Below are 13,366 nucleotides of genomic sequence, written 5' to 3'. Positions count from 1 at the left end.
CCACACATATCAAGACCTCCACTAGGTATGAAAACCTTCATTTTACCTAGATTTTTAAAAGAATTTAACCAGATAAATTAAGTCTTGATTTCACTTCCAAAAGAAAAAGAAAAAAAGAACCTCCAAATAAGTAGCTCTTATAAGTCAGTAAGAAAAAAATGAGAATAAGGGGCAAATAATATGATCAACTCAGAAAAATATACAAATGTCCAGTAACCACTTGAAGGATGTTCGACCAGACCAGTAATTCAAGAAAGGAAAATAGGCTTAGCTATGTTGAGCCATTTTACCTAATAATTTAATAGTTTCTCTTATTTAAATATAATGATATCAATAAAGATTTAGTGAGAGGCATAGTTACACTCTATTGGAATATACATTGGTGAAACCTTTCTGGAAAATAGTGGTAATAAAGCCTTTACAAAGCTTATAACTTCTGTGCTGGTAATAGCCTAGAAATCTAGCATAGTGCCATGATTCAGCAGAAGATATACAACAAGGATGTCATTTTCGCTAATGAAAAATTGAAAAGGCTCTAAAAAGTGGTTAAGTTATGCCAGATCCTCTTGATAGAAAAATATGCAGCCATTAAAATTGGAGAAAATTATACTACAGGAAAAAAGGATTTAAAACTACATCATGGGGCTTCCCTGGTGGCGCAGTGGTTGAGAGTCTGCCTGCCGATGCAGGGGACACGGGTTCATGCCCTGGTCTGGGAGGATCCCACATGCCGCGGAGCGGCTGGGCCCGTGAGCCATGGCCACTGAGCCTGCGCGTCCGGAGCCTGTGCTCCACAACGGGAGAGGCCACAACAGTGAGAAGCCCGCATTCCGCAAAAAAAAAAAAAAAAACTCATCTTGAAAAATAATCTTACATGTAACAGAAGGAAAAATGAAATAAAATACCCTACAATGTTAATATAGTAGCCATCACTAGGTGGTAAGATAAGTAATTTTCATTTTCTTTTTCATATTTTCTACATTAGCTTTTCTATACTAATTAGAGAAGGGAAATGCAATAATAGATAACGGTGTTCAAACCAGCTGAAGAACATCCCTTTCTAGCAAAAGCACCAATCTGTGCTGAGCTGTGCCTGCTCCCAGGGTCCTTGAAGCGGCAGTATGATTATGAAGAGGATGCACACCTCATTTCCCACAATGACACTTCCCACCTTTCCTCCAGGTCCAGAATCAATCATTACACATCCCACACAGCTAATCAGCAGCTCCTGGGGTACTGAGCATTCATTCGCTTCTCCCATCACAGCACTATTCTCTCGCCAGTGTTCAAAAACACGAAATGTGTGGTTTGATTGTTAAGGGGGAACAGGGTAGGAAAACAGATTCTGATACGTGCCTCGTTGACTTAAGAACTCTGCCTTTTACCCCTTCATTTTGTGTGTGACATGTCCAGCTGAGACTTGGACAGGTTGTGGCACTTGCTCAGCAGCCCACCTTTGAGCAGGAGGGTACAGTCAGAACCCAAGTCTTCTGACTCCACCAACCATCCCCATATGTGTCAATAAAAGCATCCCCTGAACTTTGTGGTTACATGAAAGCTGATTTTTGAAAGAGGAACAGGGAACTATACTCAATATCTCATAGTAACCTATATATGTAACTGAATCACTCTGCTGTACACCTGAAACTAGCACAGCATTGTAAACTATACTTCAATAAAAACTAAAATATAAAAAAAAAATTTAAATAGGAAAGGAATAACAGGAGAAGAAAGATTCCTTAATTGGCATAATAGAATTGACCAATAGAATCTCCTTTCCTAACCTACCAATATGATATAAAATTCTCTGGAAGCCATCCCCTTGTAACTAGCTCATTTACATGTTATCAGTAATGTAAGCAAGAATGAAACAAAAATGAGTTACAGTTGAATAAAAGTACTTACCTGCTTAACTGCATGTCAATAGGGTCAAACTGAAAATCTGGAAATGAGGCAACTAGTGAACTCTAGAATATTTGATCTAATAGACCTTTTGAAAGAATGCTGAAGAGTATTTATTCCATCAAGTTTTGTACTGGTCTTACTTATTTTTACATTTAAATTGACAGCACTTTCTTGTTGATACTAAAAAAAGAATGTTGCTGTGAGCAAGCTGTTCCCCAATTAAGTCTGCAAAATTTCAAAGTGTTATTTTATCAAAACAGAAGTTTCAATGAGACATATGTATAAAAGGAAAGGGAGTCGGGGTGGGGACGTAAAAAGGAATGAAAAACTCCCATTGGTAGAAGTGTGCTTCAGCGTTGCAGAAAAAAAGCAATTTCACTTTTGGAGACCACTTCAGAAGGTGCTTTCATATATCCTGTTTAATCCTGACCGCCCTGTTAGGTTGGTGGTTTCACCCCTGTTTTACAGCCAATTTAACAGCTTGGGTAAGGTTAAAAGGTTGGCCCCAGTCTCCCACAAATGGCTGCAGAGCTGGAAGTCAAAGCCTAGTCTCCCAAATGCCTGAGTGCCCAGAACCTCCAGGCTGTCTGGAGCTCCCTGGCCATCTCCAATTTCTAAGGCAATCAGTATTAAAAAAAAAAAAAAAAGTTACACAGTCAATCCATGTGTTAAATATTTACATTCAACAAGTTAATGTTTAAAGCACAAAAATATTTACTATTCTAAGATAACAGGATATATATATATATAGTCCACCATGACCTTTGTGCTTCTGTGATAAGACAAATCGAATGGCATCTTTTAATTTGTCGGTTTATCTCGGCAACTGCGTGTCTAACCTGATTTGGAAAGGGCAAAGTCTAAATTCTATCCCTTTGTGAATGGGGGTGAATCCCCAGCACAAATGGCTGCTAGGCACTCCCATCCCAGCCCCGGAACTGCTAAACCAGTTGAGCCCAGTGGACCAAGCAGCGACTGGCAGCAGTAAGGGCCACACCATGACCCCAAAACGCCATGGCAACAGCCCTTCTCTGCAGTAGAGGATTATGTCACGCCCTCCTGGTCAGACCGCCCCACAGGGGCACGTTCATTCACTCCAACATTTCAGGAGAAGCCTAGGCTTGCGGGTTTTACCTTTTCATCAGATTCATCAGTATTTTTAGTGCTCCGTGTCAGGTGGACACTGGGACGTGTTTCCGGAGTTACCGAATGAGAGGAAAGGGACGGAGGGCGCGCCCTGCCCGAGGGCCCCCGGCGTGAAGCAGGGGAGAGTGGGGCTCGGGCGGGGACGCAGGCCTGCCTGGCTCCCAGGGCAGGGAGAGCCAGCCTGGCGCAGGAAACCGGAGGCCCCGCCCTCCGCCCCGGAAACGCCCCGCCCCGCGCCCTAGCCCCAACCCCGGAGGGCCGCCTGGCCCCGCGGTCCTAGGGCCGCGGCTCCATCTCCTTGGCAACCAAAGGGACGCTTTCCCCTTAGCAACCAGCGAGGCTCCCACCATGGCTGAAGAAGAGGAAGTTGCTACCCGGACGAAGAAAGTTATCCGGATCCAGAGGGTGTTTATAAACCTGCTGGACTCATACAGCAGCAGAAACATCGGGAAGGTGAGCGGCGGTGGGTCACAGCAGAACCCCAGCCCCCAACTGCCAGTCCCCCGCCCCAGCCCCGGAACCCAGCGAGGGCCTGCACCACCGGGCGCTATCAGGGCCTCCCCTAAGGGACCCTCCCTCGTCCTGGGAACGGCCAATGGCCCCTGCTCCCCAGTCTGCACCCAGGCTAGACAAGCGCCCCACCTGGAAGCCTAGGTGTTTGGAGATCTCCATTCCAGCCGGGGTTCCTCCCCTGTTAATAAGAGGAAACAGGCTTCGAGGCAGAAGGGGGCTTGCCCAAGATCACTTAGCGAGTTGGGGGCAGGTCCTGGACATAGGGCCAGGTCTCCGACTTCCTAACCGGGTTCTCTTTCCCTTCCCGCCAACTCGTCTGAATCAGGCAACTGACGGAAAAAGAAGTCCAAAACTAAATGCAATAACACAGCATAAAAAAAGACAGGAGTAGTATGAACTTACTTGTGTCTTTCAAAAAGATAGATACAAATATAGAGAAGATAGATAGATAGATAGATAGATAGATAGATAGATAGATAGATAGACAACCTAAATACAGAAAACGTCTCAAAGGATACACAAGACACTTAACCGTTATCACCTCTGGAGGATGGGAGTCACTCATTCATGAGCTCCTACTAAAAGGCTGGGACAGTAAATAAGACCAAAAAAGGTTTTGACCCTTGAAGACCCTGCCCCTCTGGAAGGAGACAGACAATAAATAATTACTAGAATAAACAAGATATTTCAATAGGTGATAAGTACTCTGAAGGAAAGAGAATAGAAGAGGTGAACTGGGGGAAGAGCGCAGCTGCTTTAAATAGAGTTGCATGAAAGAGCTCTCTTGAAAGGTGACATTTAATCTGACACACACAAGATGAAGGTCCAGCCCGAGGAAATAGTTCCCAGAGGGCATGGCAAAGGCAAAGGTTGCAGAGGACAGAGTGGTGAGAGGCTGCAGTGAACCAGGGGCTCCAGGGGACAGCAGGCACCGTGCCCAGGACCCATGTGGCTTTGGGGCCCGCACAAATGTTATAATTTCTCTTAAAATAGGAAGGAAGCAAATCAAATTTTAGAGTCAAAGATAGTGTGTCATTATAGATATACAGTCATAAAATATCATTTTTAATATACTTTTGGAGGAAAGGACCTGTGAAAGTCAAAATGTGGCCCAGCTCAGCAACTAAACAGTGCCTCACACGTGGTCAGCAGTTCATCGATATTTATTGTGTAAATTAGCAAAGCAGAGTCAAGCCCAAAGGCCCAGATCTTGTGGGGCTTTGGTCAGGAATTTGGTTTATGTTCTAAATCCATTGATAGCCATTGGAGTACTTTAAAAGGGACGGGACATGATTGAAATTAGGAGGGAGAGAGGGAAGAGAATTTAACTTTTTACTTTGTCCCCTTTTGATCTCTGATTATTTTTTACGACATAATATTTTTACAATAAAACTTTTCGTGGGGAGAGATTTTTTCCAAAGCTTATCAATAACAGAATTTCTGGTTATTCCTTAACAAACCAGGACTTGACTTTCTCAAATTCAAAGTAATAGGGCCTCCCTGGTGGCGCAAGTGGTTAGGAGTCCGCCTGCCGATGCAGGGGATGCGGGTTCGTGCCCCGGTCTGGGAGGATCCCATGTGCCGCGGAGCGGCTGGGCCCGTGAGCCATGGCCGCTGGGCCTGCGCATCCGGAGCCTGTGCTCCGCGACGGGAGAGGCCACAGCAGTGAGAGGCCCACATACCGCAAAAAGAAAAAAAAAAAAAAAAATTCCAAGTAATTGCTATTGTCTGCACTAAGCAATATGGGAGTAGAAATATAAAGCATCTAAAAAAACATGGAAACCATGTCTCTTGTCCTCAGGCCCAGCTGGGCAATGCCACCACAGCCCCTTCTCCCCGGGTCTCTGGGTAGTGTGTCAGGGCGGGGCACCTGTGCAGCCGTGGGTGTCATTATCAGAAGGTCCAGCTTCACCCCTCCCTGCCTATGCGATCTTGGGCAAATTACTTATTTTTTTTTTTTTTTTTTTTTTTTTTGCTGTACGCGGGCCTCTCACTGCTGCGGCCTCTCCCGTTGCGGAGCACAGGCTCCGGACACACAGGCTCCGCGGCCATGGCTCGCGGGCCCAGCCGCTCCGCGGCACGTGGGATCCTCCGGGATCGGGGCACGAACCCGTGTCCCCTGCATCGGCAGGCGGACTCTCAACCACTGCGCCACCAGGGAAGCCCCAAATTACTTATTGCTGGGCCTCAATCTCCTCATCTGTGAAATGGGATAATAAAATTGAATATGTGTGTTTGAGAGGTAAATGAAAATTTATATGGCATACTTGGGAAAAATAGATTCCAATAAGAGATTGAACCTGACACCTTGTCTATTAACTTGGACTGTTTTTTTATCAAAATAAAGGGGGTGGGGCATTCTGTTGTGTTTTTACTCCCACGGGGTGATATCGTCATGATGATTTACACATGTTTAAACTATAAATTATATGTCTAATATATAAATTAAAATTATTTCTATTTATATGTGAAACCCATGAACATTGCATAAACAACTCGCAAAGACAGCTTTTGTAAAACAAAAAAAAGAAACTTTGCCAACCTCATTCTATTTCATTATTCATAGCCACTGGTCCCATGTGGTTGTGGAACGTTTAAAAGTGTCTAGTCCAAATGGAGATGCATTGTAAGTGTAAAATGCACATCAAATTTCAAACACTTACTATGGGAAAAGAAAACAGTATATAATATCTCAATAATGTTTATATTGATGACATGTTAAACTGATAATGTTTTGGATATATTGAGTTAAATAAAAAGTTACCTAAATTTTTAAAAATTTAAACTTTACCTAAGTTAACTTCACCTGTTTCTTTCTCCTTTTGTTAATGTGGCTACTAGCAAATTTAAGTTACCTAAGCTGATCGCGTTACATTTCTACCTATCTGTTAGACAAAACAGCCATCGTGAATCTAGCCCAGCTCTGCCTGATGCTAGGGAAGGCTAATACCCTTAACGAGCTTTTAAGCTCTCTGAGCCTGAGTTCCTCGCCTATGAAATGGGGAGTCATAATAGTGAATAGACACTTCACTGTGTCGTTGTGGGAATTAAACCAATTTCAATGAGATACCGGGGTACAAAACATGGGTGGTACCACTAGCAAACCTTCAGTAAAGGTCGGGTTTTAGAATCATCATTCATTGACTGGCCTTACTCTCCGTTGTTCTTAGTATTCAGGAAATTCCTGTTTGCTTGCAGTTTCTTTCTAACTCTGTCGTCGGGGCTTCACTTGAAGAAATTACCGAAGAGGAGGAAGAGCACGATGAAGATAAATCAGCGGTGCCAGAAGCCTCCTCAGCCAACCTGAAGGAAGGCACGTTCCAGATCGTGGGCACGCTTTCCTCGCTCGAAACCCCCTGCCCCAACTTTGCCGTGGAGACCTACTATGTAAGTCCAGAGGGACTGCTGAGAGGGGTGAAGGGGAGAGCCACCCCCTGCTCCGATGCCCTGCCAAAGTGTTTGCTCCTTGTCTCCTCTCTCCTGCCAACGTGAGACGGTGGGGAAGTTGAGGAGAGAGGTGAGGGCAGGTCTTCCTCCCGTGATGGAAATGAACCACCCTTGTCTCTCCACTTTCAAGTCTTGCCTGCCGCAAAGAACTTAAACGAGATATTCTTAGAAAGTATGGATCTCATTTGGACTTTCAGACTCATAAAGTTCTCTGCCCTGTATTTAAAGTGTATTCTGCCCTGCATCACCCCCACGTGGCTCTGGGCCATGGCCGGCGCAATCTGTGAAAGAGACATCTCCTTTGATAACACCGTTATATGGCTGTCTTACTGAGAAATACTGCTGCCTTCACATGACAAAGTCTACACAGTCCTCATCCAAGGACTTAAATACCTGCAAGTAGGGTGACCCTCCCAGCCTAATTCCTCCCGTCACCCTGCCTGCAGCCCTCTAGGTCCTAGGAGACGGCTTTGCACATGCTGTACCCTGGAGTAGCCTTCCGTCTTCCCTCCCCCAACCAGCCCTACCCATCCCTCACGATTTAACTCGGGTTGTCTTCTCCTCCAGGAAGCCCTCCATGATTCCCCACTCCCAGTTTAGATTCTGAGCTCTCTACCTGCCTAGATTCTTACACTTTTCTTACTCCGTTGTTATTATCTGTCTATTGTGGGTCACACTATTACAATCTGTTCCTTGAGAGTAGAGACAGCACCCCATTTTTTCTCATGTGTGTCCTTGCACGGTGACGGACAGCACTGGTCCTCAGTAAGTATTCGTCAATGAATGAATGAGTCCCTCCTACTATCTTTGGGAACTTTCTTCACCACTTACCCCCTTTTACCCTCTTCTGGATCTTCACTCGCCACTGGCTTCTTTCTTTCCACCTCTACTACGTATGCTCACATCCTTCTCGCTGGAAACACACACACACACTCTTACTTTGGCCTCCCTGCCTCTTTCTCTGCCCCTGGCCCCTGCCACCACTGAACCTGAGAGAGGGCTCAGCCACCTTTGCAGGCCTCACTCCTGCACTCTCCAGCCCCTACCCCTTCACAGGAGATGCCCTGGCCATTGTCACCAGCCAGCCCCTCATTACCAAGGGCCTCTCTTCCCTGCTTCCCAGCAGCGGCAGCTGGCAGACTGCCCTTATGCATCCACTCCTTCCCTTTAAATGCAGTTTTTCTCAAAGCTCCCTCCCTTCTCCTAATAGGCATCCGTTCTAAATCTTATTCAGTCCTATAGCTTCAGCTCCCCTGTACAAGCCAAGGCCTTTCAAATCCTTCTCCAGCCCTGTTGACCAAACTGCACATCCAACCGCTTCCTAGTCCACTCCCCCAGATGTCCTGCAGCACTTCTATATCAATTTACCCAGGATGAAGTCTCTCACACTCCTCTACAAAACTACTCTGCCCTGGGGCTTCCCTGGTGGCGCAGTGGTTGAGAGTCCACCTGCCGATGCAGGGGACACGGGTTCGCGCCCCGGTCTGGTCTCCACATGCCGCGGAGCGGCTGGGCCCGTGATCCATGGCCGCTGAGCCTGCGCGTCTGGAGCCTGTGCTCCGCAACGGGAGAGGCCACAACAGTGAGAGGCCCGCGTACTGCAAAAAACAAACAAACAAACAAAAACTACTCTGCCCTAATTTGTATTAAGGGCCTTGCTGTCTGTTACCAGTTTAGGCTGTTTGGGGCTGCAAGTAATAAAAAAAAAAAAAAAAAAAAAGGCAGTGCAAATCGGTAACCAATAAGGAATTCATCAGCTTATGTGGCTGGTGGTCTCAAGGAAGCACCTGCTTCAGGCCTGGCATGATCCAGGGGCTGCAGCTCCTTTTCCTGCCCTTTCCTGGGCTCTGTCTTCCTCTGGGGGTGACTTCATCCTCAGGTTGGCAACAAGCTGGCAACATTCCAGGGCTTTGCACACAAACGCAGCAACACTCTGATGAAGAGAACTTCCAGAAGTTCTCAGCAAAAGGAGGATGGACATTCCAGCAGCACCCCACAGGTATCTCCTTGAATCTCAGTGTCTTGAGTTGAGTCACTTGCTGATTCCTGAACCAATCACTTACCCTGAGATCAGTAAGGCCCATTCCTTAAGCTAGAAGGTGGAGTTAATTTCCCACAGGCTGAGAAGGGGCGTATCTGAACAAAATTGGGGTTCTGTTGGGAAAGAAGAAAAGGAGATGGATGTTTGTAGACAACCAAGAGTGTCCTTTATACCATTCGTCATGCACTTGCCCCCATCACAGCTGCAAGCCTGGTATTGCTGTGGGCTCTTGGCTTCCCACTATAGGCTGGAAAACACACACACACACACACACACACATACACACACACACACACGCACACATACACACACTGCGAGTGCTGTGGGTTCAGTTTTATTTGGGGTTTCCTGAAGACTATAGCCTGGGAGACAGCCTCTCAGAGAGCTCTGAGGAACTGCTCCAAAGAGCTTGGGGTGTGGGGATTCAGGATGCATATGGTTTTGGTGACGGGGCCACGTGCCACCAAGTACACGTCTCAGCAAAAGTCGGCGCTGGTCACAAGGAGCAGATCTCTCAAGTCATGACTTTGGTGCTTTTCTAGGTATGAGAAGACGCACAATATTGGGTTCATAAAAATTTCTCCGGAAAATGTCTGTCTGAAGTCCCGTTCTGCCAGTTTTTTCCAGAGCACAGAGTGCCTCCTTGCTGACCTCAAATTAAAGAGCTCGGCTTCTTATTGAACATGTTACTAAAGACGTTTAGTCAAACCTGTCATCATCAGACTCTTCAGATTCTTCTTTCTTTGCATCTACTTTCTTCTCCTCAGCGGGGGCAGCAGTGGTGGAGGAGGCAGGACCTCCTGCTGGGGCAGCTCCACCAGCCCCTGCACTGCCGATGAGGCTCCCTGTGTGCTGACCTTGGCCAAAACCTTTGCAAACAATCCTGGCCAGAAAGGTTCAACGTTTACACTGGCTGCTTTCATGAGAGCATAGATCTTGTCCTCTGTGACCGTCACCTCATCGTCATGCGGGACGAGGGCCGAGTAGATGCAGGCGAGCTCTGAGACGGAGGCCATGGTGCGGGGCCAGTGCTAGGCAGGGGCTGCTGGACAGATGAAGTGAGGGCCTCGCCCCAACGCGGCCTTAGCTTCCTCGGAAGGACGGAGCACCTTAGCGGCAGCTGAAGAAAGGGAGACCTCAACCCGTGTCTTTAATCGCTCTCGAAAGACCGCCTCCTTTCCATTCTCCTGGCTATTTGCGTTGCTTCAGATCTCCATCACTGATCACTCTTTATACCTGAATTTGATTCAGTGAAGGAGTATTGAGCACTTTGAAGACCCACAGATAAACACGGAGCTCACAGCCTAGCAAGGGACCCTGCAGTGTCAACTAGTGGCTCCAGAGCAGGACAGTGACATGATGACAGAGGTGTGCGCACAGCCGCGTCCAGAGGACTCTGAAAAGGGCAGTATGAATTCTCAGTCGTATCTATAGAGCCAGGCAAATGGAGCTTCAGACTCCTCCCTGCCACACGGAGCAAGACCCCCTAAACTCCTCTGATCTGGAGATTCTGCACAGCTGGCCCTCCTTTGGGAGCTTGGGGTCTACTGGTGATGCTGGGACTGAGGCTGAACCTCCAGGGCTGAATAGAGCTTTCCAAGCAGATAAAGGGACAAGGAAATGACACACAAGGGGGCACCTGGGAAAGTGTATGGTGTGCTTTGGAATAGAAAGCATCGGTACAGCTAGAGCTTGGGCTCTGGGTGGCCAAGGGGAAGAAACAAGAGTGGCATGAAAGGTGAGAGAGTGTGGAGGATGGAAGAGCATTAGGCTGGTCCAGGTTGTCAAAGGTGCCTTTGCCTGGCTCAGCAAATGGCCTGCTAGTCCGTGAACTTCCCAGGCTCTGCCGAGTGAGCTTGTATTCACCCTCTCAGCCCAGCTCAAATGTCAACTCCTACGAGCCATAGTCCCATACTTCACCTAGTCCATCAAACCTCAAATGTACTTCTATGATAGCCCTTTCTACATTGGGGGCTGCCCTGTAGGGCTGTACAGGTTGCACACTGCACAAGGATGCCCAGCCATGGGCATGAGTAGGGGCTCCAAAGTGATGTGTTCTGCTGGCTACAGTGTGTCCCAGACTGGGTGCCTTATAATTTTTCCACCAAGAGCAGGTTTCCTTTTTCTAATTTGTACAAAGGCTTCATATGTGCTTAGTTGCACCCTCCTCCACATTAGACCCTAGTTATTTGTTAAAATTTTGCCAACAACAACACACACACACACACGCTAATCTGTAGTATCAACAATCATACATTATTTATTTTGCCTTTCCCCTTGGGGTGAAAATCAGGGCCCACCAATATTTATTGGGGGAACAAATGAATGCACAATCATGGTCACTAAATATCTGGTCAGGATGTCCATTCTCTTGAAAACGTGCCTGTTTCATCCTCAATCATTCCAATCATGATTTACTAAGTGTGTGTGGTTTCCTTTGGACACAATGACCACCAAAGTTACTTTCATCTCATATAAGAACTTGGTATTTTTAACCATTAAAAGTTTCTGTTTTTTTTAAATACTCCCTGCTGTCAACTGTAATAAGGTACCTTACATCTCGAATGAGACCAGATTAATTCCATTTTGAGGATTCTGAAATAATCCACATTAATCACTTATCAGCACTTCTGAGTGATTCATGATCTATAGTTGCTCAAAGAAACTTGCATAGAGCTTGAGTTTGTTTTAAATGCCTCACACATTTTCTTCCAGTGTGTTCTAATTCTTTCCTCCTGAATCGGCGTTTAAACAGCATGCAGAAATAGTACCTACGATCATTATGCAATTTTCTTATTCATCTGTTCCAGGCTATTTACATAAATTTTGTTACTTGAAAACTACACACAGAAGAGAGCCAAAATTTCATTTTAAATAAAAAAATCCTTCCGCGAGTGTTTCCTGTGGGACTATCCAGGCAACATATTCATTTGGAAATTGTCATTCCCATCTAAATATTAAGGTTACTTTGTTGGCTTCTTGCAACAAATGACTGTCAACTTTCTTTTTCAGGCTATCTCTCGAGAAGACCTTCTCATGCACCTGCTGGAGTGTGATGTCATCATTTATAACATCACTGAGAACCCCCAGCAAGTAGAGGAAGCCATCTGGGCAGTGTCTGGTCAGTGAGATGTACCCTTGATCTCCAGGGACGGGACTTTTTACTTTACCTAAGAGTCATCTCAGGAGCACTAGGCAAATTAGGACCGTGGAAGAAACTGATCTGAAATTCACCTAAAACAGGAAGTAAAATCAGATGAGTGGATATGCCTGTGGATAGCATTAAAAGATAAACGGAGGCATATGAAAATATTTAAGAGTTTTTGTGAGGGACTTCCCTGGCAGTCCAGTGGTTAGGACTTTGTGCTTCCAGTGAGGGGGGCACCGGTTCCATCCCTGGTTGGGGAAATAAGATCCCACCTCCCACATAATGTGCAGGGTGGCCAAAATAAATAAATACATAAAAATAAAGTTGATGTTTACTGCATTTGACAGTGTTTCTTATTATATATATAAAAAAGAAGAGTTTATGTGAACAAAAATCAATTCATATTGGGAATTCCCTGGCGGTCCAGTGGTTAGGACTCTGAGCTTTTCACAGCGGAGGACCTGGGTTCTATCCATGGTCCGGGAACTAAGATCCCTGCAAGGCACGTGACGTGGATTAAAAAAAATAACAACAGAAAACAATCTGATTCATGTTGGAAGTGGTTAGGAGCTCCACCAACAGCAGCTAGGGACAAGACTTTTATTGAGAAAAGCAGTTATTTGACTGGCTGTAACTTAAGTGTTTCCCTTATTTGGGAGAGCCTAGTTGACTGTGATTGGCTGTTCTTAGGTTTGGGTTTGTTTATTTAGGCTGCTAAGCTATTAGGACCACCTCAATCTAATGGCTTCCTTGTTTAATTAATTTAGCAACAGGAGCTTCCGAAGAATAGAATTTTTTAAATTGAAATATAGTTAATGTATGATATTATAAGTTATAGGTGTACAATACAGTGATTCAAAATGTTTAAAGGTTATACTCCATTTATAGTTGTTATAAAATACTGCCTGTTCCCTGTGTTGTACATCATATCCTTGTAGCTTATTTTATACCTAATAGTTTGTACCTCTTAATCCTCTACCGCATAAAGCCCCTCCCCCTTCCCTCTCCCCACTGGTAACCACTAGCTTGTTCTCTATATCTGTGAGTCTGCTTCTTTTTTGTTATAGTCATTAGTTTGTTGTATTTTTTAGATTCCACATATAAGTAATATCATACAGTATTTGCCCTTCTCTGTCTGACTTATTTTACTTGGCATAATATGTCCA

The 13,366-nt window shown here is 45.6% G+C and overlaps 1 protein-coding gene and 1 pseudogene across 2 annotated transcripts in view; one reads left to right on the top strand and one right to left on the bottom strand.

Moving 5' to 3' along the window:
* The first annotated feature begins 3,319 nt into the window (after nucleotides 1-3,319).
* The window catches only part of AK7 (adenylate kinase 7), a 59,867-nt gene continuing 49,820 nt past the window's right edge, over nucleotides 3,320-13,366 (top strand). For both annotated transcript variants that reach the window (XM_060097900.1, XM_060097899.1), the window contains exons 1-3: nucleotides 3,320-3,504; nucleotides 6,763-6,951; nucleotides 12,065-12,173. In XM_060097900.1, coding sequence (XP_059953883.1) covers nucleotides 3,400-3,504; nucleotides 6,763-6,951; nucleotides 12,065-12,173 — 403 coding nt within the window. In that variant the 5' untranslated portion in view covers nucleotides 3,320-3,399. The remainder of the gene's footprint in view (nucleotides 3,505-6,762; nucleotides 6,952-12,064; nucleotides 12,174-13,366) is intronic.
* LOC132489120 (large ribosomal subunit protein P1-like) lies at nucleotides 9,752-10,099 on the bottom strand (annotated as a pseudogene).

The sequence above is a fragment of the Mesoplodon densirostris genome, chromosome 4 (assembly GCF_025265405.1).
Source record: "Mesoplodon densirostris isolate mMesDen1 chromosome 4, mMesDen1 primary haplotype, whole genome shotgun sequence".
NCBI classification, from domain to species: Eukaryota; Metazoa; Chordata; class Mammalia; order Artiodactyla; family Ziphiidae; genus Mesoplodon; species Mesoplodon densirostris.
This window is presented reverse-complemented; position numbering and strand designations above follow the sequence as displayed.